Below are 23,410 nucleotides of genomic sequence, written 5' to 3'. Positions count from 1 at the left end.
GTGCACTTATGGTTTTGAAATTCACTTTCCAAGTTGGTCATATAAAGCAAATGCAGTTACAGAGGAACAAACATCCTTCCTGAACTATTAGCAAATGCCTCAGTACCATTAAAAGTTTGGCAGCTTACAAAATTTTACTCAAATATTTAAGCCAAAAGGTTTAAGAAAAACGTGGAGGTGAGCAAACCTGAAGTACTAGTTAATAGTTCAGAAGAAAATGGAATACAGCCGAATCATCATACTAAATTAGGCTGAAAATATGCCGTAAACTTCCTTTGAAATGATTATTGGCTACTTGCAGGAGATATATTTTTAGAAGAACCTATGTGGCAATAATTTTGGTTTCAGGCTATTCTTTTGAATTACAACACAAAAATCCACATAAAACTTTCTTTAATCAGTTGTGTTACATACAGTAAATTACAAATCTCAAATTATAAACCTTGACTTCACCTTGGTGCCTATCTACACCTGGGTATTACTGCTCCACATACAGCCTCCCACCCCTTACCACTTATTTTACCTCAGCATAAACTCGACATTCAACTGCCCAGCCGTTGATGGGAATATCAGCTTGTTTGTGCCTGAGAGGGTAACCCTTAGCAACACGGATCATTTCTTGGACTAGGTCCAGGCCAGTAATGCATTCTGTGATGGGATGTTCAACCTGCAAGGTCAAGAACTGACAGTCAGTAGGTAACAAAAACAACCAAAAAAATCCATCATAAACAAATACAGATAAACAAAGATATCACCAGCCAAAAATGGGACAAGGGTTAATTTCCAACTCTGGACTTTCTTCACCAAACCAAACTAAAGAGACAAGCAAAAATAAAACAAAAAATCACAACAGTAACCATCTTCTTTTGTAAAAATCTAAACAAAATAAATAAGCAATTTGTAAATACAATAACTAATCACAAGGAGTAAAAGCAAAACTAGAAAAAAAATATGAAAGTATGTTTTATTATTTATTTTTTTTTACAACAATGGTATTTGGTGCAGATGTGTTAGTTTCTTGTTTGTTTGGAAGTATAAAGAAGGAGGACTCATTTTTAACCGAGCAATGTAATGTATTTTAACTGAAATCCTCAAAGTAGCTCATAATCAACCCATTCTGCTACACTTAACATGGCATGTACAGGAGCAGCTTACGATTTTCCATAGAGCTAGTCTACCCTAAATCTCACCCATTCGCCTGCTTTCACTAACCTGTCCTGACAAGCAACCAGATTAGCGTAATCTTACATCAGCGCAGTGTAGCAGAAATGAGCAGATGGATCCTTCAGTTTTTTTCCCTCCAGACTTATCTGTGTAGTGCTTAGCAGGCACAATAGCTGGGCTGGACCAGTCGAGTCACTCTGCTCTCTCAGCAAATTGCTGCTAACGGCTTTGGATGATGCTGTCATGGGAATACCCATCGTTCACACTAAAGCAGAGTCGGACTGGGTGCATGTGCAAATTTACATACACACGTGGTTTTTTATATGGTTGTAAACTGAAAATATTTATTAATTTACAGCAATCTCAAACGATTTTGGAGAAGTTGTGAAATGAAAGCACCCAAAGAAGATGAGTTATGGTCCTACTATGTAGACACAATCGGAGACACATACTATATTAGCATGTGATACACACAATGAGAGCATTACAACTTCCCAAGTAAAAAATATGACAGAACTGCCATTTTTATTATAAAATGTTTTTGTTCTAAGGGTCAAATATCTTAAGAAAATGCACTTCACAATGATTTCTCTATCATGAGATGTCATATTATATACATTTTATGACACAGGAAAAGGTCAATGAACAAACCAGTTGTCTTCCTTACTTCAAGTACACTAATTGAAGGAAAACAGTTAGTCATTATAATAATCTTGTGCTTTATCAGAGCAAGAAGATGCACTGGTCCTTCAAAAAAAAATGGCTTTGTAAAAATAAACAGATGGCACCCATAATTAGCCCTGTGTGTGTTGTGAGTGTTTTTATAGTTTCAACAACATTTTAAGACATTTTGACATAATTTTAATGACAAATCATCACTGAAATAAGCACCTATTCTTTGAAGCATAAACATGGTATTGAAAATGGGGATCTGATTATGCAGTTTAAGAACATACCTTTGGGATTCAATCTTGATTTTACCTAGCACATGATACTCTCCAGTATGTCACACTTAATAACCCTATTTGAAGTATCTGGGAAACAATTCAGCAGCCACCTTGCAGTGTTACACTTTGCAGCACTTAATTTTTTATTAAAATGAAGTTTTAATAGAAAGTTACTTTATATATCAATTATTTGGTCAAGAGAACTTGTTCTCACAGTTAGGATTTTAATTAAAAAATTACCTTTAACTTTAGAACACTTTCAGAATTTTAATACTGGGGGAAAAAATATAACATTTCTCTAAAGAAGACATTTTTATTATTTAGCCTCATCATTTTTCTTGGATTACACTTGGCATTCCAGGCACAATAGCGTCATTGTGGTTGTCAGCTTAATTGTTGATGATCAAAATAGGATGGAATGTTTCTGGAAAGAGAAATATTTTTGTTGTTTGTTTCTTAAGACTCACAAACATTTATTTAATCTGCTCTACAATAAGGCTCTTTGACTTAGTCAATATTATCTTGTTGCTTCAAAATACTCCCTTTGTATTTGAAGAAAATGGTATTAAAAATATGGCTAGCAAGCTTTTTTATATACATATTCCATTGAAACTAATCTAGACACTATTCTATTAATAATTTCTAGTCAGATATTTTGTAAACACACTCGCATGGTTAAATCTCCAAAATATAATCGATAAAATGAGGTGGAAACTGAGTTGTATATTTTAAGTTGAATTTTTTAATTAAATATCTCAGTGACATGAAGCAGTCAGCTAAGAAACCTTAGTCTTTGCAATTTGTTTTTTGAATATGTTCAGCAATATGCAGAGTATGAAGCCTACAGTCCAAAAGACTAAAACTGTTCTATCCTGTTCAAACTATGGCCCTGATCCTGCAATATACTCCACAAGGATGCAAGGATATACACACACACACACACACACACACAGAGCTCATGTACAGGATCTGAACCTAAGGGTCTAATCCCTTAGATCTTACTGAGGGGCAAAGGCTGCAGAACTGACCCCCCTAAAGGAAACTAATATATCTTTCTTCCTCATATAATGGAAGGATTGTGATTATTTCACAAAATATTTTTTTTTGTACATGGTGATCTTGGATTTATTTCCTCTTCCCTCCCCTGTTTTTCTTTAAATAGATTTCTCCATTTAAAGTCATCTTCCTTTTTTGGCAGGTTATTCTATTTTACTTCTACTCTTTTCAGAGATCTACTCTTGTTTTTCGTGCTTAGAATAGATTTATAATCTTTTTATATTAATTTTCTTTTCCTCCTCCAACCTACATTTCCATACTAGCTATGCATGTGTCTATGAGCAAGTCTACTCTACAAAATTAAGTCAACTTACAGCCACCACAGTAATTAAATTGCTTTTGCATGTCCACACTACACTCCTTGTGTCGGTGGTGCGCGTACTAACCAGGGCGTTTGCACTGATTTAACTGTCAGTGCGAGGGCACTGTGGGACAGCTTCTAAAAGGCAGCAATAGTGATGTAAGCAACACAAGGTCTATACTGACACTGCATCGCCTAACTACATCGACGTAAGCGGTAAGCCTCTCTCAGAGGTGGAGTTACTAAGTCAGTGTAGTAGGCAAGTTACATCAGTGGAAGCTACCTTATGTCGACCTAACTTCGTAGGGTAGACGAGGCCTATGCTTCTGTCATAAATATAAAGGGAAGGGTAAACAGCTTTAATTTGTCTCCCTATGATGTTAGCTCTCCATTGCACCCACATAGTAACTGGCGTTTCCAGATTGGTGTTTCCCACAATACCCAACATTGACTACTCTGGTCACAATTGTGAAATCCTCTGCCCATTGTCAAAGAGACCAGAACCCCGACCCCTGCCTTTTAAAACCCTGTGAATTTTTTAAATGGCTTTTTCAGAGTGTCCACCTTGGTGAGCATAGCTAGCAGCTCTCCACTGTAGCGTGCAACTGCCCAGCTGACCATGCCAGCTATGCACTCCAGACACACTCTGGCCTGGAGTACACAGGAGATACTGGATCTCCTGGACCTGGGGACAGAAGAGACTGTACAGGCACAGCAATGGAACAGCCATAGAAATGTGGACGTCTACAAGATTGCATGGGGGATGCAGAAGGAGTACCATAGGGATCAGCAGCAGTGCTGCATGGAAACAAAGGAACCACGGCAGGCATATCACAAGACCAGGGAGGTCAACAGTCAATCCAGTGACGAGTTGCACACCTGCCACACGTAATGGAGATCCCACCAACACGCTACCAAGGATCCCAAGTCACAGGTCCCTGACAAGAGCAGTGAGGATGAGGTAGAGGTGGTGGTGGTGGAGGATGTAGGACATGTGACAGGTCGGGGTCCAGCTATGCTGCAAGCCAGAAGCTGTTTTGAAACTCCACCACAGTCCAGTCAGAAGCATGATATCAGCTAAAAATCACCACCGCCAGTATCCAGTGCCATTGCCCTATACTCAGTTCCCTGCAACCTAGCAATTCCATCCTCATTTCCCTCACCCCTGGCAAGGCCATACTCAACATGGCTGGAGCTGTGAGTAGCACCCTGCATAAGTACTCTGAAGCAAGAGTGTCAATGAGGGAGCCAGGGGAGGGAGTTCTGAATCTTAACTTTCGCTTTCCATTGCGACTATACTGTCAGTGGTAACTCTGTGTTTTATCTGTAGCTGCTGCCGTTGTGGCCTTGAGGGGTTTGCCGTCCACACCAGTGAAATGCCTGACCCATATCAGAAGGAGGGGGGAAAAAAGGATTCTGGATGACATTTTCACCAAGATCCTGCAAGCCAATGTTGCATCAGACGGTGACCATAAGGCCTGGAGGATGAATATTGCAGACAGTAGCACGGCCCAGGAGTTGGAGAGGGAGATGCATCAGGACATAATGGGTCTTTTCAAGCAGCAAACACAAATGCTGCAGACACATGTAGACCCACAAGCTCAACAATCCAGGCTCACCTCCCTTTACGGTCCACGGAGAACTTCAGTATAGCCCCACCCTATAATCCACCCCGCAAGATTCCACATTGCATTGGGGTCGCATCCCTACCCCGCCACACCACCACTGGGGACATTCAGGACAACCACAGCTTCATATACACTGACCTGTGAGAACCAAGGTTGATGTATGCGTAGCTAAAATGGAAATGAATGTTTCTTCTGTTCCATAAATTTATTAAAGTTTTAATATATTTTCTTTTAAGTTGCACAGAGTATTTTTAAGAGTTTTCATTACTCAATAAAATAGTATTGTTTGGAAAACAATTAATCTTTATTAGTTGCTAACATATGCTGCAGAGTGCCTGACAGTAGTGAAAACGCTCACTTACTTGTTACTGTATTCTGTGACACAACTCATAGAATTAGTGACACACACAGTATAATAAGCATAAATCTACAGCAAGACCACAAGGTGCATTGTCAGTGATATATGCAGAGATATGCACCAAGCACCACACAATTCCCAACAGGACCCCAAAGAGCAGAATCAGGGAGAGCACAGGACACCACAACGCATTACTCTGGCTCACTGTTAGAGTGTTCTTTCAAAGCCTTCCTGAGCCATAGAGCTCCACATTGAGCTCTTCTGATAGCCCTTGTGTCTGGCTGTTCAAACTCAGCAGACAGCTGCTACAGCCTGGCAGCAACTTTTTCCTGTTAGCATCACAGATATTATGCAGGATGCAGTGGGCAGCTATAACCATAGGGATATTTTTCTCACTGAGATCCAATCTTGTGAGCAAACAATGCCAGCATCTGTTCAGACTATCAAAATCACATTCAACTGTCATTCTGCACGTGCTGAGCCTAAAGCCGAATCTTTCCTTGATGCTATCGAGGTGGTCAGTGTACAGCCCCATGAGCTAGAGGAATAAGGGGTAAGGTGGGTCCCCCAGCGTCACTATAGCATTTCAACATCACCGATGATAATTCGCTCGTCGGGAAAAAAAATCCCTGCTTACAGCTTTCTGAACAGCAGTCCTATGTCCTTAAAGATACAAGTGTCATGCAACTTCCTTGACCAGCCAACACTGATGTCAGTGAAGCATCCCCGGTGATCCATCAGCACTTGCATAACCATAGAAGAGTCGCCCTTGGATGTGCTCTGTGGCAAAATGGACTGGTGCCAAAATAGGGATGTGTGTGCCATCTATCACTCCACCATAGTTTGGGAACATCATTGCTGCAATTCCATCCACCACGCCCTGCACATTGCAGAGAGTCACAAACCTGGGCCTTGCATACTTGCATAACAATGGCCCCCACAGTGGATCTTCCAATTCCAAAATGATGAATGATGTCCCACTAACTGGTAGCAATTAGGCATTGCAAGTTTCCAGAGTGCAATCGACACTCAATTCTCCATTGTCAGTGCAGCTCACATTCTTGCATACAGATCCAAGAACATGGCCTTGTCCACACAAAAGATCTGCATACACCATTCATCATCCCAAGCCTGCATTACAATTGATCCCCCCTGTTAGTGATGGTTTCTCAGGTCCAAAAGTGGCTCTCTACGGTTCGCAGTTGGTCTAGGAACACCACCAACAATCTTGAATTGGTTATAGTTATGTCCCACAGCAATCTGCCCTCCAGGAAATAATCATGTTCCCTGTAGCTCTTCCTTTAGGTCTGCAAATACTGGAGGATCGTATGTCCTGTGCTTGCAACATTCATGACAATAGTGCAGAGCTCTTCAGACGCCATGCTTCCATCAGAGCAAGTCCTACATGGGTTTGTGGTATTTTCAAAACAGGCGCAAAAATTATGGGATAAAGATGGCATTATGCAGTGGAGAGAGTTGCATAATAGGAACTTGACACTGCAGTCAGTCACTCCTGCGCCACTCGTTTCTACCCCACAATGCACTGCCAAAATTTCCCAAAAGACAGTGTGCTGGACAGTGGCGAGTAACACACTGGGATACCAGCCCATGGTGCACCGCACTGTGCACTGAAACCGGCACTCCTGGTGAGTACACACAGCACCGACACAAGGAACAGAGTACAGATGCACCCAAGCAATTACACTAACTGCGACAGCTTTATGCCAATGTAACTTGCAAAAATTTGTAAAGCAGAGATGCCCTTAGGCTGCCAAATCAAAACTTTATTTAAAAGAAATAAACTGGTTTAAATATGCTCATGAAAGGATATGTACCACATTCAGCAGGGATCAGCTGTTCTAGTCCAAGGCAGCACTCAGATCTTATACCAAGCTGATCCAAGATATCGCCAGTGAAACTTCAGCCCATAAGACAAAAAGTACCCATGTGAATTAACCCACAATCACATAAATATTATTTACCACATAACTACTGTCTTTAGCATGAATATAAAATTAGATACATTCCCAGCAACCTACAAACCATAGTTTTAACAAGGCAACTGACCTCATTATCAGTAGGTCAAGAAAATAGATTTGTCAAGAATGAACACTCAACATATTTAACGACCCAAGATATCACATTTACTGTCAATACCGTTACTTACGGCAAGTCTTTCCAAAAGCAATTTACAATGAGAAATAAGTTCCCATTTCAATGCACAGAGGAACAAAATATACCTGCTTAAGAAATTTCACTTACTCCCCCACATATAGCTGGTATCCTGAGGATCCATGTCCAACACTTCCATTTTCAAGTCCCTTTCCCCAAAAGCCCTCTTTGTTGTGGCCACCAAACTTCGGTAAAAGAGAATAGAAGACATCCCCTTCGAAGCTAGTCACTGCTATTCTTCTGATCCACCACAGCAATCAGCTAACCGTCCGCGATGGGGTGTTCACTCCACACTCACCCAAAAAGGGTTAATGTGGCTAAGAAGGGGATAAGTAACCTGATTAATTATCCCTCAGGTGTAGCCTGACTTGATAAACAAGCCCTGACAGGATGGAGACCAGCTGGGCAGGAGGGGGAGGGCCTGGTATAAAGTTGGGAAAGTCGGCAGCAGAAAGGGGCTGCAGTGTGGAGATATGCAGTCACTCTCTGGGCTCAGAGAGGGAAAGGAGGAAACTCAAGTGGGAGAAGAAGCCCTGGGATCCTAGCCCTGAAGGCAGGGTTTACCCAGAAGCGTGGTGGAGCAGAAGCCTGATAGAGGTGGAGTAGGAAAAGGCCCAGGGAAACGGCAGCAAGGTCTTTAACAGTGCAGACCTTGGCCACTGCTTTAAGGGTCTCTGACCTAGAATCTGGAGTAGCAATAGGGTTCCCCAACTGGCCACTGGGGAAGAGCCAATCCAGTGACTTAATACCCCAGAAGGGGGAAACCATATAGTGACCTGGCTGGAGGGCCAAGCCACAAAGAGCGAACATCCCAACCCACAAAGAAGGAGCATCCCAAGTCAGGAAGAGAAAGCTCTGTAAGTCCTGGAGCATGAAAGGGACACAGCATGAACAAGAGACAGAGTGAAGCATCAGACCAGGTCGATCTATTCCCCAGATGCAGCTACAAGGAGGTACCCCAGTGCCGAGGAGAGAACCCCGAGACACCATCCCTCAGAAATAAGAAGTGTATTTGCTTACTTAGCCACTCATAACTCCTTTGGGAGGTGGATAAGAATACAAGGAGGTTAAGTAACTTAGTCAAAGTCTCAGTCCAGTAAGTGTCAGAGCATGGATTAGAGTGAAGAAACTTGTGCTCCGGCTTCCAAACCGTACCTAATCACAGTCACCTAATTGCCCAGTTAAACAGAGCTATAGACTGCAGCCACTGAAACAATCATATAACTTTTGTCTATAAATCCAGCCAAGAGCTGGACTGGTAAAGGCTGTTCCCCTGATCACAGATGAATAACTTCAAGGAGTAAATGGTCTAGCTGTTCTGAGGTGTTCATACCCATCAGTAAACACACATGATTTTCGACTACACCACACTTATGCCCGTATATTCAAATGGCATCATGTTACTTACAAATTAGCAGGAGTATCTGAATAGAGCACAGTGGCGCAGAGAATCTGAATTTCAATGGGATTAAAAGTAATATGTCATCCTTTCTGCGGAAAGTCTTTCCTTGGTTATAGCAATGGCATATACCTCTTTACATGCAAATCAATAACCCAAAGCTTTCAAATTATGGCATAGTATACAAAAGCATATGATTTACTTGGGATCTTATGGGCTCTCCCTAGTCAACAAAATAAATTTTCATTACCCAAAACCAACTAACATTTTACAAAATACATTCTGGATAAACAGTTCCAAGGTCAGATACTTTTTATTTCAGTAACCCTATGTCCTTTATATTGAAGAGCTGGAAAGCAGGAGAGCTACAGCAGTGTACTTATATTTAGGTACCTCAAGAGTTCTTGACCGCTAATACTGCTTTTAAAAACTCACATTCAGTCTCACATACACCAATCCCAACATTTGCAAGACCACATTCATAGAAAATGTATCCCAGAATGCTTTCCTGAATGGGGACAAAGGGAAGTATGTAATGTATATAGACATAGGACCAGATCCTCTGATGGTTTAAATCACTAGGGCTGCAATGACTTCAGTGGAACTACATCAGTTTACACCAGCTGATGATCTGGCCCACATAAATTACTGAAAATAATTATGTGAAGTCATGACATACGACCTGAGCTGTGACCAGCAGAGGCACACCCAGCTGGACCCACACGCAGAATTAAAAAAGAAAAGGAAGAAGGAGAGAGGGCTCTTGGCAAGGTGTTTTCTGTAAGGACCTCTTTCCTTTGGAATGCACTTCCTCAGCTGTGGTTCACAAAAGCCCACATCTGTTGGCCTTCAGGAAATTTGGCCAAGCACATCCCTTCAGGGATGAGTGGGGGTCTGAAAAAGAAAATATTATAAGTGGGGAATTTGGTTTATTATTTGTCCTGCCTAGTTACTTATTATTATACAGTATGGGTTGCTACTTCTTTTCAATCTATTGTATTTTTTAAGTATTTGTCAGAGGCAGATCCTCAGCTAATTGAAGCTGACTTCAGTGGAGCTATGGACAGTTTACACCAGCTGAGGATCTGCTTCTAAAGCGTACAAAGGGGTGTCTCTTGTTGTTTTATATCAAAATTAGTAAAGACCTCTTGTAGCAAATACTTTAACAAAACTTTCCAGTACCTGCTGACTCTTCTAAAAGATCTCTTTGCATATGCAATTATAATAAGATACTTAGTCCTCTTCTCATGATAACCATAAAACTTTCCACATTTTGATGTTCTGGAAGATCTACCACATAGATTTGAAATTTAAGAATTCTGTTTTGTCAACTTTACTTTGCAAGGATTTTCCCCCCATTACTGTGCTGTACAGACATGTAACATCCCATAGTTAGCAGACAGGTCAAAAGTCATTTCCAGAATGCTTATATTCATAGGCTGTGTTCAATTTTTAAAAAAGTATAATTTTCTGACAAATAGCCTTTGAAAATCCAACACATTTCCTTGTTCAAAATTTCAAGATTTCTGTGTAAACTAAAATCCTGCTATTCAAAAATCATAGAATCATAGAATATCAGGGTTGGAAGGGACCTCAGGAGGTCATCTAGTCCAACCCCCTGCTCAAAGCAGGACCAATCCCCAATTAAATCATCCCAGCCAGGGCTTTGTCAAGCCTGACCTTAAAAACTTCTAAGGAAGGAAATTCTACCACCTCCCTAGGTAACGCATTCCAGTGTTTCACCACCCTCCTAGTGAAAAAGTTTTTCCTCATATCCAACCTAAACCTCCCCCAATGCAACTTGAGACCATTACTCCTTGTTCTGTCATCAGCTATCACTGAGAACAGTCTAGATCCATCCTCTTTGGAACCCCCTTTGAGGTAGTTGAAAGCACCTATCAAATCCCCCCTCATTCTTCTCTTCCGCAGATTAAACAATCCCAGTTCCCTCAGCCTCTCCTCATAAATCATGTGTTCCAGGCCCCTAATCATTTTTGTTGCCCTCCGCTGGACTCTTTCCAATTTTTCCACATCCTTCTTGTAGTGTGGGGCCCAAAACTGGACACACTACTCCAGATGAGGCCTCACCAATGTCGAATAGAGGGGAACGATCACGTCCCTCGATCTGCTCGCTATGCCCCTACTTATACATCCCAAAATGCCACTGGCCTTCTTGGCAACAAGGGCACACTGCTGACTCATATCCAGCTTCTCGTCCACTGTCACCCCTAGGTCCTTTTCCGCAGAACTGCTGCCGAGCTATTCGGTCCCTAGTCTGTAGCTGTGCATTGGGTTCTTCCGTCCTAAGTACAGGACCCTGCACTTATCCTTATTGAACCTCATCAGATTTCTTTTGGCCCAATCCTCCAATTTGTCTACGTCCCTCTGTATCCTATCCCTGCCCTCCAGCGTATCTACCACTCCTCCCAGTTTAGTATCATCCGCAAATTTGCTGAGAGTGCAATCCACACCATCCTCCAGATCATTTATGAAGATATTGAACAAAACCGGCCCCAGGACCGACTCCTGGGGCACTCCACTTGACACCGGCTGCCAACTAGACATGGAGCCATTGATCACCACCCGCTGAGCCCGACAATCTAGCCAACTTTCTACCCACCTTATAGTGCATTCATCCAGCCCATACTTCTTTAACTTGCTGACAAGAATACTGTGGGAGACCGTGTCAAAAGCTTTGCTAAAGTCAAGAAACAATACATTCACTGCTTTCCCTTCATCCACAGAACCAGTAATCTCATCATAGAAGGCGATTAGATTATTCAGGCATGACCTTGTCTTGGTGAATCCATGCTGACTGTTTCTGATCACTTTCCTCTCATGTAAGTGCTTCAGGATTGATTCTTTGAGGACCTGCTCCATGATTTTTCCAGGGACTGAGTGAGGCTGACTGGCCTGTAGTTCCCAGGATCCTCCTTCTTCCCTTTTTTAAAGATTGGCACTACATTAGCCTTTTTCCAGTCATCTGGGACTTCCCCCATTTGCCATGAGTTTTCAAAGATAATGGCCAATGGCTCTGCAATCACAGCCGCCGATTCCTTTAGCACTCTCGGATGCAACTCATCCGGCCCCATGGACTTGTGCACGTCCAGCTTTTCTAAATAGTCCCTAACCACCTCTTTCTCCACAGAGGGCTGGCCATCTACTCCCCATGCTGTGATGCCCAGTGCAGCAGTCTGGGAGCTGACCTTGTTAGTGAAGACAGAGGCAAAAAAAGCATTGAGTACATTAGCTTTTTCCACATCCTCTGTCACTAGGTTGCCTCCCTCATTCAGTAAGGGGCCCACACTTTCCTTGGCTTTCTTCTTGTTGCCAACATACCTGAAGAAACCCTTCTTGTTACTCTTGACATCTCTTGCTAGCTGCAGCTCCAGGTGCGATTTGGCCCTCCTGATTTCATTCCTACTTGCCCGAGCAATATTTTTATACTCTTCCCTGGTCATGTGTCCAACCTTCCACTTCTTGTAAGCTTCTTTTTTATGTTTAAGATTCGCTAGGATTTCACCGTTAAGCCAAGCTGGTCGCCTGCCATATTTACTATTCTTTCGACTCATCGGGATGGTTTGTCCCTGTAACCTCAACAGGGATTCCTTGAAATACAGCCAGCTCTCCTGGACTCCTTTCCCCTTCATGTTAGCCCCCCAGGGGATCCTACCCATCCGTTCCCTGAGGGAGTCGAAGTCTGCTTTCCTGAAGTCCAGGGTCAGTATCCTGCTGCTTACCTTTCTTCCCTGTGTCAGGATCCTGAACTCAACCAACTCATGGTCACTGCCTCCCAGATTCCCATCCATTTTTGCTTCCCCCACTAATTCTTCCCGGTTTGTGAGCAGCAGGTCAAGAAAAGCTCCCCCCCTTGTTGGCTCCTCTAGCACTTCTGACAAATCCTGACAGCCTGTTAATTCTACAGAATTTCCTTCCCATTTCACACTTGATAAAGACTCTTATACCTTTCTTTCTAGAGCTTCTATTTCCTCTTGCTTGCATTATAGTCAGCAATAATCTCTGAGTCCTCCTGAAGTCCTCTAACTAAGCTGGCTGTGGTCACATTCTTAAATATTCTTCATATCCAAGCAACTAAAACTAATAAACTCTTTGGTTTCTTTCTCAGGCTTATTCTCAATGTCAAAAAAAATTTCCTTTGTTTTCCACTCTGATATATTTTATTACCGGCACGTGGTGGTATCATATCTGAGGCCAAATCTGTGCTTACAAGCTTACAGCTGTGCCGCTGTAAGAGCACTCGTGTAGCCACATTATGCCAACAGGAGAGAACTCTCCTGTCGATATAATAAAACCACCTCAATGCACGGTGGTAGCTTTATCAGCGGGAGAGTGTCTCCCACCGACATAGCGCTGTGCACACAAGTTTTGGTGGCATAAACACTCATGTTGCTCAGGGGGGAGGGGGTGTATTTTTTTCACACCCGAGTGACAAAAGTTTTGCGACATAAGTGCTAGTGCAGACATGGCCTGAGACATTATTCCATGTGTTGGCAGCTCTATTAACGGCATCCATCAGATTCAGCGACTTTGGAAACAATGCAGTCTCTTCTGTCAATAACAATTCGCAACGTTTTTCTGTAGTTCTTTCTGAGAGTTTGAGAAGCAGCAAACAGCTAGTGGCTATGCAATGGAAGTTGCATTAAAGAGGCAAGAGCATGGCAAAATCTAGTTAACTGTTGTCAGCTGACCCTCTTGTGTAAAGGAGTCTTGTCTGGCAGGAAAATCACCTTTTCCTCCGGCCCAACAAACAGGCATGGACAGCCAGCATAAACTTTGTGAAGACTGGATTCTGGGAGGCTTAGGGGATTGGTAACAGGAGAAGAAACCTTTCACCTCTCGGTCAGTAGTTTAAACCCAGCCCAGGTTAGTAACAACTGAAAGCCTTTCCCATCTGATGCCTGTCTGATGGACTACGCGAAATGAATGCAGCAATGCAACATTAAGAAACCTGAACAACATGCCTCAGCAAATTGCAGTTGTAGTCATTTGAAATTTTACTTTGAGACACTTCACATTTCTTAATATTGCAGTCTTCTGATACAATGACAACCACCCCTTCCCACCCACCTCACCTCCCCCACAAAAAACAACAAACCAGCCAACAAAAACTATCACTTACTTTCTCAGGGATTTGCTACAGGTAGCAGAAAACAACTTCTAGTTGTATCTATCTAGTTATTTACACTGAGTTCGTTACAAGAGTTGGACAAAAATCAGTTTCCCATCCCATGAAAACTGTCAAGGTTTTAAAATATTTTCCCTTTCTGCATAAGGACAAACCCGAGACCTTTCAAAATTTTTCACAAAAGAAACAGACAGACTAACCCACCCCTGCATGGCTAACAGCCCACTGGTCAGGGCATTCACCTGCAACATGGGAGACCCAGATTCAAGTACCTGCTCTGCCTGACGTTTTTGGTGTTTTGGTAGATCTACTACCTAGATATGGAATTCTGTTCTGTCAATTTTACTTTGCAAGGATATTTTTCCCATTATTGTGCTATACGGACATAAAACAGTCAACAGTTGCAGCAGACTGGTCAAAAGCCATTTCCAGAACACTTACATTCATAGGCTGTGTTGAATTTTCTTTTAAAAAACAAAAAAATGTAAGACAGAATATAATTTTCTGGCAACAGCACTTGGAAATCCAGAGTAGAGACTTGAACCTATGTCTATCTCATCCCAGGTGAGTACCCTAAATTCTGGACTATTAGCTATTCTGGAAGGTATGTCTCCCTCTCTCTCTTTTCAATGGTCTTCATCAGGTCAGCAAAAAAAACAAGCAAACAAAATACAGACACATGTAAGGATGGACAAAATTCCTCAAATGTAAAATCATAGCTTTAAAGATCTGCACTGAGTGTTGCCAGTAGTATGCCATACCATAACTATAGCATGACATTTTCCAGAAATTGTTCATACTTTGACAAGAGAAACAAGAATTTTGCTGCTGGACAACACTTTTATACATGTTATGGACATTTAGTAAACAATCTCAGGGCTCGCACGTTTAAGATAAACTTAAACAACATGCTTACATATGATAGATCTGGAACAGGCTATAATGGAAATAAATGTGGAAGCACCACCACAGAGACAGACATGTAATTTTCTTCTAGTAAACCTGACACAAACATGATAAACTAATGCTCCCTTACTTCTATCTAACCACAACTCCTCTTTTTTCCTAAATAAGAAATTAAAATTGTGTGCTACAAAAATATTCAACAGAATTGTTACATGAGAAGAGAACATCATGATCACGTCTCATGATCTATATGCAATATTTTCCATCTCATTCTGAGTCTGTTTATACAAATAACCTTTTAATATATATTATATCAATCAAACCTGGTTTAAAAAAAAATCACAACACTGGATGTATACAGATTGGCCTAAATCCCTGGATTATACATACTAAATTGCTTAAATGACTGTTGTCATCTCTTGGGCAATCTCATAATATATTTTCCATAAATTGAATGGTTATGTTTCTGAATTTGAAGTACTACAATTAGTTCTAACATTTTGAAAACCTTTTTTGCCCTCATCAGATAATTTACATTAGAGGAAATTTAGCAACATTGTACACCTCTACATTACATATACGCCTTATTCACAAGAATTAGTGTCTCTAGATCTAAAGCCTAATAGAAATAATATTTCAACTGAAGTGTTCCTAAAGCAAGAAAAACAATCATTTTGAATGTGTTTGCTAGAAAGGGAAATTCTGACACAGCTCTCAAGCTAGGAAGGTTATAGAGCTGAGATTCTGCTTTTAATTTATTTCAAAGCATGTTGACACTATTCTTGATTATGACTTCTTTTTATTAACCAAATGACAACTAAGTAACACAAACCAATGCACTCCTCGAGTGACTATAAAGGATCAAATATGCAACATATGCTCTGCTCCTAACAGTGGTAACTCTGCCTGAAAGCTATTCCAAATGTGTACTACATGACAATACGCAGCAAGCTCACTTGTAACTGATATGGGAAGCATCTAAGTCTGTATACTTTCTGCATGATAGCAAGAATGATTTATTCTCTAACAAAATTAGCTGATCTCAGATCCTCTTGTAGTCATCAGCATATGGCAGGACAGTTAGATGTAAAATTTTTCTGCTGACAGCAAATAATAATTCACTTTCCCTGAACCACTGATTGAGAGTAAAACATCTGTAACAAACAATTAATCTAAATTATAATAGAAATCATATCGCTGGTACACTGGTTTTCTGTCTCCCAACTTCATACTGTATTGCAACATTTAGCACAGAAATAAAAAAACAAACATCCTTTATTTGTGCTTGTTTACAAGATTGTGTGGTAAAAAAGAATCTTCCCAAGGAATTGATCAAAAGATAGCACCTCCCTCAAAAAATTTAAAAACCGCATGATAGGGTAAGACACACTGCAGATGTTTCGGAACTATGCTCAACACGCCTAAGGAAGGTAAGTAGGCAGCATAAAGAGTTTGGAACAGAGGAAAGGATCTGCCCCAATGTAGTTAACACCAACCCACGCCAGAATAGCCAGCAGCTTGATGGTTAGGACACACACCTGGGATGTGAGACCCTGCTCTGTCCAGTTTAGCGTAAGGACCTGAAACTGGGTCTCCCACATCCCAGGTGAGTGCCCTAATCACCAGGCTACTGCCTATTCTAATGTCTTTCTCAATCTCTCCTTCTGGAACTGTTCTGCTTTGTGTAAATAATTAATTATTCACTGGGCCAGAAAGAGAGACAGAGACTGTATAGCCTAGTGATTAGGGTACTCACATGGGATGTGGGAGACCATGTCCTTACTCCAAATCAAGCAGAGCAGTAACTTGAACCTGGGCACTCACACAACCCAAGTGAGTGACCTAACCACTGCTATTAGCTATTCTGAGATGGATCAGTCTCTTTCTCCTCCTCCCTACACCTAATCCTAGACCTGAGAAACCTTCCTGATGTCAGTTTTGTTGAAACAGATGTTTCCACTAAAAGTTTCAGTTTACATGAATCAGCATTTTCTGACCAAAAAAACATATAGCAGAAAAATTCCCAATCAGTCCCTAGCTGGGACAGATTCTGGGCTAAATGAAGGCTGAGACATAACTGCACATTTTATTTAGGATGAATTTTGAGGATGCCAAAAGGTAAAGAGAATAATGCCTGAAGTGTGCCCAAGGGTAGGCTTGGCACACTTTAACCTATTAATAAACTGACCCTCAAGAAAAGTTTCTCTAAATACAGGGAGCTCTGCACAAACTAGCAGAAAGAGTAAACTCGCAAGCAATCCTGATTCATAAGCAATTACAAGGTACAAGAGGCAGAAAGCTGAAGCATGTACCAATAAAAGTGAGTGCAAATACACGGACATCTGGAGACTCTCCTGTTTCTAAAGTTAAATTTGGAGATCGTTCATTAGAGTGTCTATGTTTGGTTCATAATAGAAGGGAGCAAAAACTAGATGCTAGTTACATATCTGTTCGTGGAACAGAAACTCAAGTTTGAGAGCTGGGAAAAGTGACAGATCAATTGGGAAAGCTTGGAGAAGAAACAAAGAAAATTGCTACCCTCCAGCCTCAAACTGAAATGCTAATTACAGATAATACAGAGCCAAGATAGATAGTAGAATTAGAGAATGTACATAAGTATTGTAATTTAAGGTTAGTAAATTTCTTAAGACTTGGAAAGAATGGGTCTACTATTAGAGGGGACCTCTCAAACTGCTTACACAATATTTGACAGAAGTCTTTAAAGTTTCTAAAGATGGCATTCATTCCATTCTGATGGCTTTTTTCTTGTCAATTTGGAGATATTCACAACTGAATGAGTTTGATGTTGAGGAACTGGAAGATTTTTACCACCACATATTACAGCGCAAAACCGACAGACATACAATGATTAAAAAAAAAAAAGCTACAGACAGAATTGAGCACATGGGTACTCTACTGATCACATTTGTATTTCAGCCTAACACCTTAATAGATAATGAACACTGTGTTAAAGGAGAAAATTTAGGATCCTGTATCCCTGTTGGCATCAGGTTAGGATTCTATCATATATGAATTTTCATAATCATAAAAAGATTTATCAGAAGCTTTATATGAAATGCTAGACAAACTGGGAATTATAAATGTACAGAATGTATATACAGAAGAAACAAGCGTTTACTAGCACTTTAATGGCCAATAAATTGGCAACTTGTCTAGTGATTAATCCTTACCACTTCTCATCAAATCTGACATAGGGCTAAATTGTGCCTGGTAGACATAGTCATAGTAACAGCAGTGCAGAGCTATACAATATCAGGGCAGGCACCAAAAAAGCACTCCTTGTAGTGTAGGAAGATCAGTGTTATAGGGTTCAGCCTTCTCTCCAGTGCAGGCTTATGGAAGGGAAGACAGGTTTATGGCCCGATAATGCTGGCAGATCAGGTGCCAGCTCATGCCAAGGCTCCTAGGCCCCAACTGAACACTGATGAATGTATAGCTGGAAACCGGTCTGGCTCCCCGTGTTTTAGTATTATTTAAATAGGTATTCAAAAAAGTGTTTAGACTTTATGAAATGCTTGTAGGATGCTGCATGTATTAATCTCATGTAACATCTTTACTTCATGTTATAAGGCTATATTGAGTGTTTGCACTGTAAGCCTCTGTAGCTGTGTAACTCATGAAGCAGGAAAGAAGCATTAAATAATGTAAAATGTTGGCTTCCTACAGAAGATGCTAGGTCCTGCACACAAGAAGGACCTGAGACGGAATCCCCGAAGTGCAGCCTGGGACTGTGGGACCGCTGTGCCTCCTTAACTCTCTCCAGCCTGGGCTGTCTTTCACAAGCATAGTGACCAGCAGCACACCCCTCCAGGCTCTGTGATCACCCAGCACAACAGCATGTGGAGCCCCACACCTGGATAGATTGCATGAATGTTCCCAGAGACATTCATGAATCACACAGAGAAAGGCACCAGGGCCAAAACCCCCCAGCTCCCAGCACTGTACCTCAGGAATATACTGTCTTGCAATGCTCAAGATGAGCAGTTCTAATTTATTAATTGGTTCACCACTTCGTCAATGGAAAGTGAATATACACCAGCCCTTGCAAAACCTGAGCAGATTTGTCAAACACATCAAACAAACTCACTGGTAAAGATAAACAGTTAAACAAATGTATTGATTATAAAAGGTAGATTTTAAGTGATAGGCAAAAAGTCAGAGTTAGTTACCAAAGGAAAAGAAAATATAAGCATGCAGTCCAAACTTTCAACCCTATTAGATTGGGCAACATCTAGATTAAACAGTTTTCCTCACCCCACTGGATATTGCAGTCCGTAGTATACAGATTTCACCCTTGAAATCTGAGCCAGTCCCCTCAGTTGGAGTCTTCAGAGTGCCCTTGTTGCTTGCAGTGCAGGTGGGTGAAGGAGAAAAGCCCAGCATGTGGCCACTGTGTTCTGTTTTATAACCTCAGTTCCATGTGCTTGGGGAGCACAAGTCCAGGCATGTCTGGGGGCATTGCTGAGTCTCCAGGCAAGGTTGAACAATTCCCCTGGTGTGGCCTTATGCAGGTGAGTCACTGAATTGTACCTCCCTTGCTGGACAATGGTTGTTGATTGGTTGTTTGAAACCCATCTGGGTGTTGGTTACTTTCCTTGCTGTTGCCTCTGGGGAGCTAATATCTGGCTGATTCCCCAACTTAAGGCATGTTTTAATGACAACCATACAACACAATTCTCATAACTTCATATGCATTAATGATATACATATATGGATAGAAAAATGACTTTCAGAAGATCATAACCTTTCCCCCGATACCTTACAAGGCATGCTTTATATGCAAGATCACGATTATCTGAAAATGACGAATATGGGGGTTACAGTACACTCCCCCAAGGTATAGAATGTCACAGGCCCATTGAAACCAACTGAGCCATTGTGAAACGTCAAAGGACAAAGACTCTGTTGATTGCTCCCCACCACACTCATGAAGAGGAGACCTGCAGGTGGACGTGTCCCATCAGCTTGAATGCTGAGGGAAAAGAATAAAAATCCCTGACAAAAAGGAACTGATGATCTCTATGCTGATTGAACTCTGATGGGCAAAGATCTTTAAGCATAAGCAAGCGTTCCCCAGTGCTTGGCCTGGGTTAGCCCTAGAGAAATTATAAAGCTTGCATATTACAGCAGCTTCTATTCCTTTCTGGGACCTAGACTGCAGAGTGTGTGAGTGTGAGTGTGAGTGTGTGTACCTGCTTTAACCTTGTAAATAACTCATTTCTTTTCTTAGTTAATAAATCTGTAGTTAGTTTATTATAGGATTGACTACAAATGTTGTCTTTGGTGTAGGAGCGAAGGTGCAGCTGACTTGGGGTAAGTGACAGCTCCTTTGGGATGGGGAGTAATCTGAATATTGTTGTGATTTTTGTTGTAAGGGACTAACACAAAGGCAAGCTTGCCTGGGTGGTAAGATAAACAAGAGTGACTCCATGGTTAGGCTGTTATAGAGCCTGAGAAGTTCATGCTTGATACTTGGTTGGTGAAATCTAAGTGAGAACTCTCAACCAATTTGGGGTTTCTGCCATGCTTCTCCAGTATGCCCTGAGGTTGGTACTCATGCTCATGAGCCACTCCAGACAGCTTGACAGGCCCCACCACCTCCTCTGTGCCCCTTCCCAACCTAAGGGTGTGGTCCCTGTGCTCCATTCTCTACAAATGTGCCTGGCCCTTATGCAGGTTGAGCATGGACAATGGAAGTAGGAGGAGCTCCTTTTACCCTCCCCATCACTGCAGACCTGTATAAAGAAGCAGGCAGAATCTGGCCCAATTAGTGAGTTAAAAAGCTGCTGCAATTTGAACAAATTTTATTGTTCCTATTGCATCGTTTCACATTTTGGTTCTTTTTAGATAAAGATTAGCAGTTCATTTTCTGTAACGCTTCAAAATCATGGGGGAAGGAGGAGAAGAAAGGGGAGAATATTTTACTTGTTTACATGAGATTTGGCAAGTTATGTTGTCATATCTTCACGAATGCTACACAGATTTTAAGATATGCACCCTGTTTCCTTATATAGCTATTATTGGTATGTTAAAGTAGCAGCAGAAGAAAGCTTATCAATAGTGGTTTTTTGGACACACTGGCTATTAAACAGGAACCTTTAATAAAAAATATAACTTTTTAAAAAGGAATTATTTCCAGCCATTTCTATTTCACATTATCAATTCCACAATTAAGTGCAAACACCACTTGAAATCCACAGAGCTATCCTTTTTTAGTATTTTTGTACTATATTCATGACCTAAAATAGTATTCAATGTGTCAATATTTTTATTTCTGACATCATTGTGTAGTTTAATCACCTTGCTGGTAAAACTCAACAAACTTTCACCAAAGCATGAAAAATACATGGAAATTTCTGTTAGCAAGAGGGAAAAGTATCAAAACACAGTGGCTAGCCACTTACTGTGAACTCACAGTAGCACTTAACTGTGACCTCTTGCAAGGTCTTTAGGTCAAGTGTAACAAAGAGCAACGCACTGAATGCTCATTTCTATGTGCTCTGCAAGGGCCCCATTCCTGCAAAGATTTGGGCACATTAGCTTACTCATGCGAGTAGACCTATTAACATCAGTGTAAAGTTACTCATATATGTAGATCTTTACAGGATCAGGCTCTATGTTTGGAGGGATTTATTTATTTATATATAAAATTTTATTTTAAATAATCCTGTCTCTGAATCTGAACAGTTGTTTTTCTTACCTGAAGTCTAGTGTTCATTTCCAAAAAGTAGAAATTCTTCCTGGTGTCCACAAGGAATTCTACAGTTCCAGCAGAGGAATATTTTACAGCTTTGGCAAGAGCTACTGCTTGTTCTCCCATTGCTCTTCGTGTCTCAGGGTCCAGAAAAGTGCTACAAATTCAGAAAAAGTGCCTTTCTTTAGTTAGAAAAACAGAATTGTATCCTTTTCTTAAGCTACATACAAAAGAGGGCAAAAAAAAAAATCCATGTAAATTAAATAGGACACCACTTCTGGTCAGTTAAATGCACTATATTATCTCTCTACTGTTGAATAAACAAGTTAAGGGCTTATTTACACCAGGAGTTATTCTGGAAGAGCTTTTCCTGATTAACTCCCTGTGTAGACACTCTTATTCTGGAATAAGAGTGCCTTATTCTGAATTAGTTTTAACCATACAGGGAGCTAATATTGTGCTTTAAATTCACACCCTATATTACTCCAAATTAATTTTCCTTAAAATTGGAAGCATACTATTAATTCCTGTACTTCCATCCATGCTCAGAAGATTAGCACAACTTTAGAACGAACAGATTATTTCATTCTAAATTGCTTTGAAAAATAAAGATTAAATGCAGCATTCAGCACTCTTGGTAACCAGTATTAATACATTTCAGTACTGAGAGTACCTTCAAGACAAATTACAGGAAAATGCTTTCAAGATATAAATTAAATCAATATACACATTGTACAACACTGAGATCTTGAAAAACAATATAACCTAAAAAGTCATCAGTTATTTGGAGAGCACATCTAATTATTAAAAATCAACATTAAAGAAAATTCTGGACAATAATGAAGCCTGCAGACAATAGCTATACTATGGAAATATTACTGCCTAGACAAACAAGAGCAAACCCTCTGGTTGTTTTCCGCATCTGTTTGAAATACAATTATCTGGATGTTTCATAGCTATGTGCTCTGTAATCCAAGTTATGATAAACTTTGGAAGTTCGTAAAGTCTGAATGAGAATCTGTACTGTGTTTCGTTTTTGTTTTAATTTGACTTTCTTGTATGCAGGCAAGGTTGTGATGAAAGAAAACTAGGACTTGCACAATATTGAATCTGATAACCAATGACAGTTTGCAGCTTCCACCTTCAGATCCTAAATCTTCTCTCTCAACTTTACCCTTAAACTGCAAGTTTTAGTTGTGTGGCTTTCTGATTTTGATTCATTCCCTTCAACACAGCATGGCCACCATTCAGCATTGTTCTTCTGCCCCGAAGTGCAGCTCAGCTACTCCCTCACGAGCCATTGCTGAGACTGCTCCCCAACAGTCAAGCTTCCTCACCCCAGGAAACTAAATACGTCACCTCCAATAGGCCACTGAATTTACAAACTCAAGAACACATATATTCTGATTATTCCTCTCCACTACACAACAAGTTCAGATTTAGATTAACCTATCCAGCTAGAGAAAATCTTGTGGCTTTTACCAAAGCAATAGAAAGGTTTTCTGTAGGAGATGCTGAACCTTGTACATGATCTTAAATAAAAGATCAGATTTGTCCCTTACTAGAAACAAAACAGCAGTAAGCAAAAATATTTATTACACCCTTGTTGCCGTTTATT

The 23,410-nt window shown here is 40.8% G+C and overlaps 1 protein-coding gene across 6 annotated transcripts in view; it reads right to left on the bottom strand.

Annotated features, from left to right (window-relative positions):
- Positions 1–23,410, bottom strand: part of PCCA (propionyl-CoA carboxylase subunit alpha) — a 387,356-nt gene that overhangs the window by 215,132 nt on the left and 148,814 nt on the right. For all 6 annotated transcript variants that reach the window (XM_077813024.1, XM_077813033.1, XM_077813018.1 and 3 more), the window contains 2 exons: positions 21,799–21,949; positions 524–667 (listed from right to left, as the gene is read on the bottom strand). In XM_077813024.1, coding sequence (XP_077669150.1) covers positions 524–667; positions 21,799–21,949 — 295 coding nt within the window. The remainder of the gene's footprint in view (positions 1–523; positions 668–21,798; positions 21,950–23,410) is intronic.

The sequence above is a fragment of the Eretmochelys imbricata genome, chromosome 1 (genome assembly GCF_965152235.1).
Source record: "Eretmochelys imbricata isolate rEreImb1 chromosome 1, rEreImb1.hap1, whole genome shotgun sequence".
NCBI classification, from domain to species: domain Eukaryota; kingdom Metazoa; phylum Chordata; order Testudines; family Cheloniidae; genus Eretmochelys; species Eretmochelys imbricata.
The sequence above is the reverse complement of the archived record's forward strand: the minus strand, read 5'-3'. Positions and strand labels throughout refer to the sequence as shown.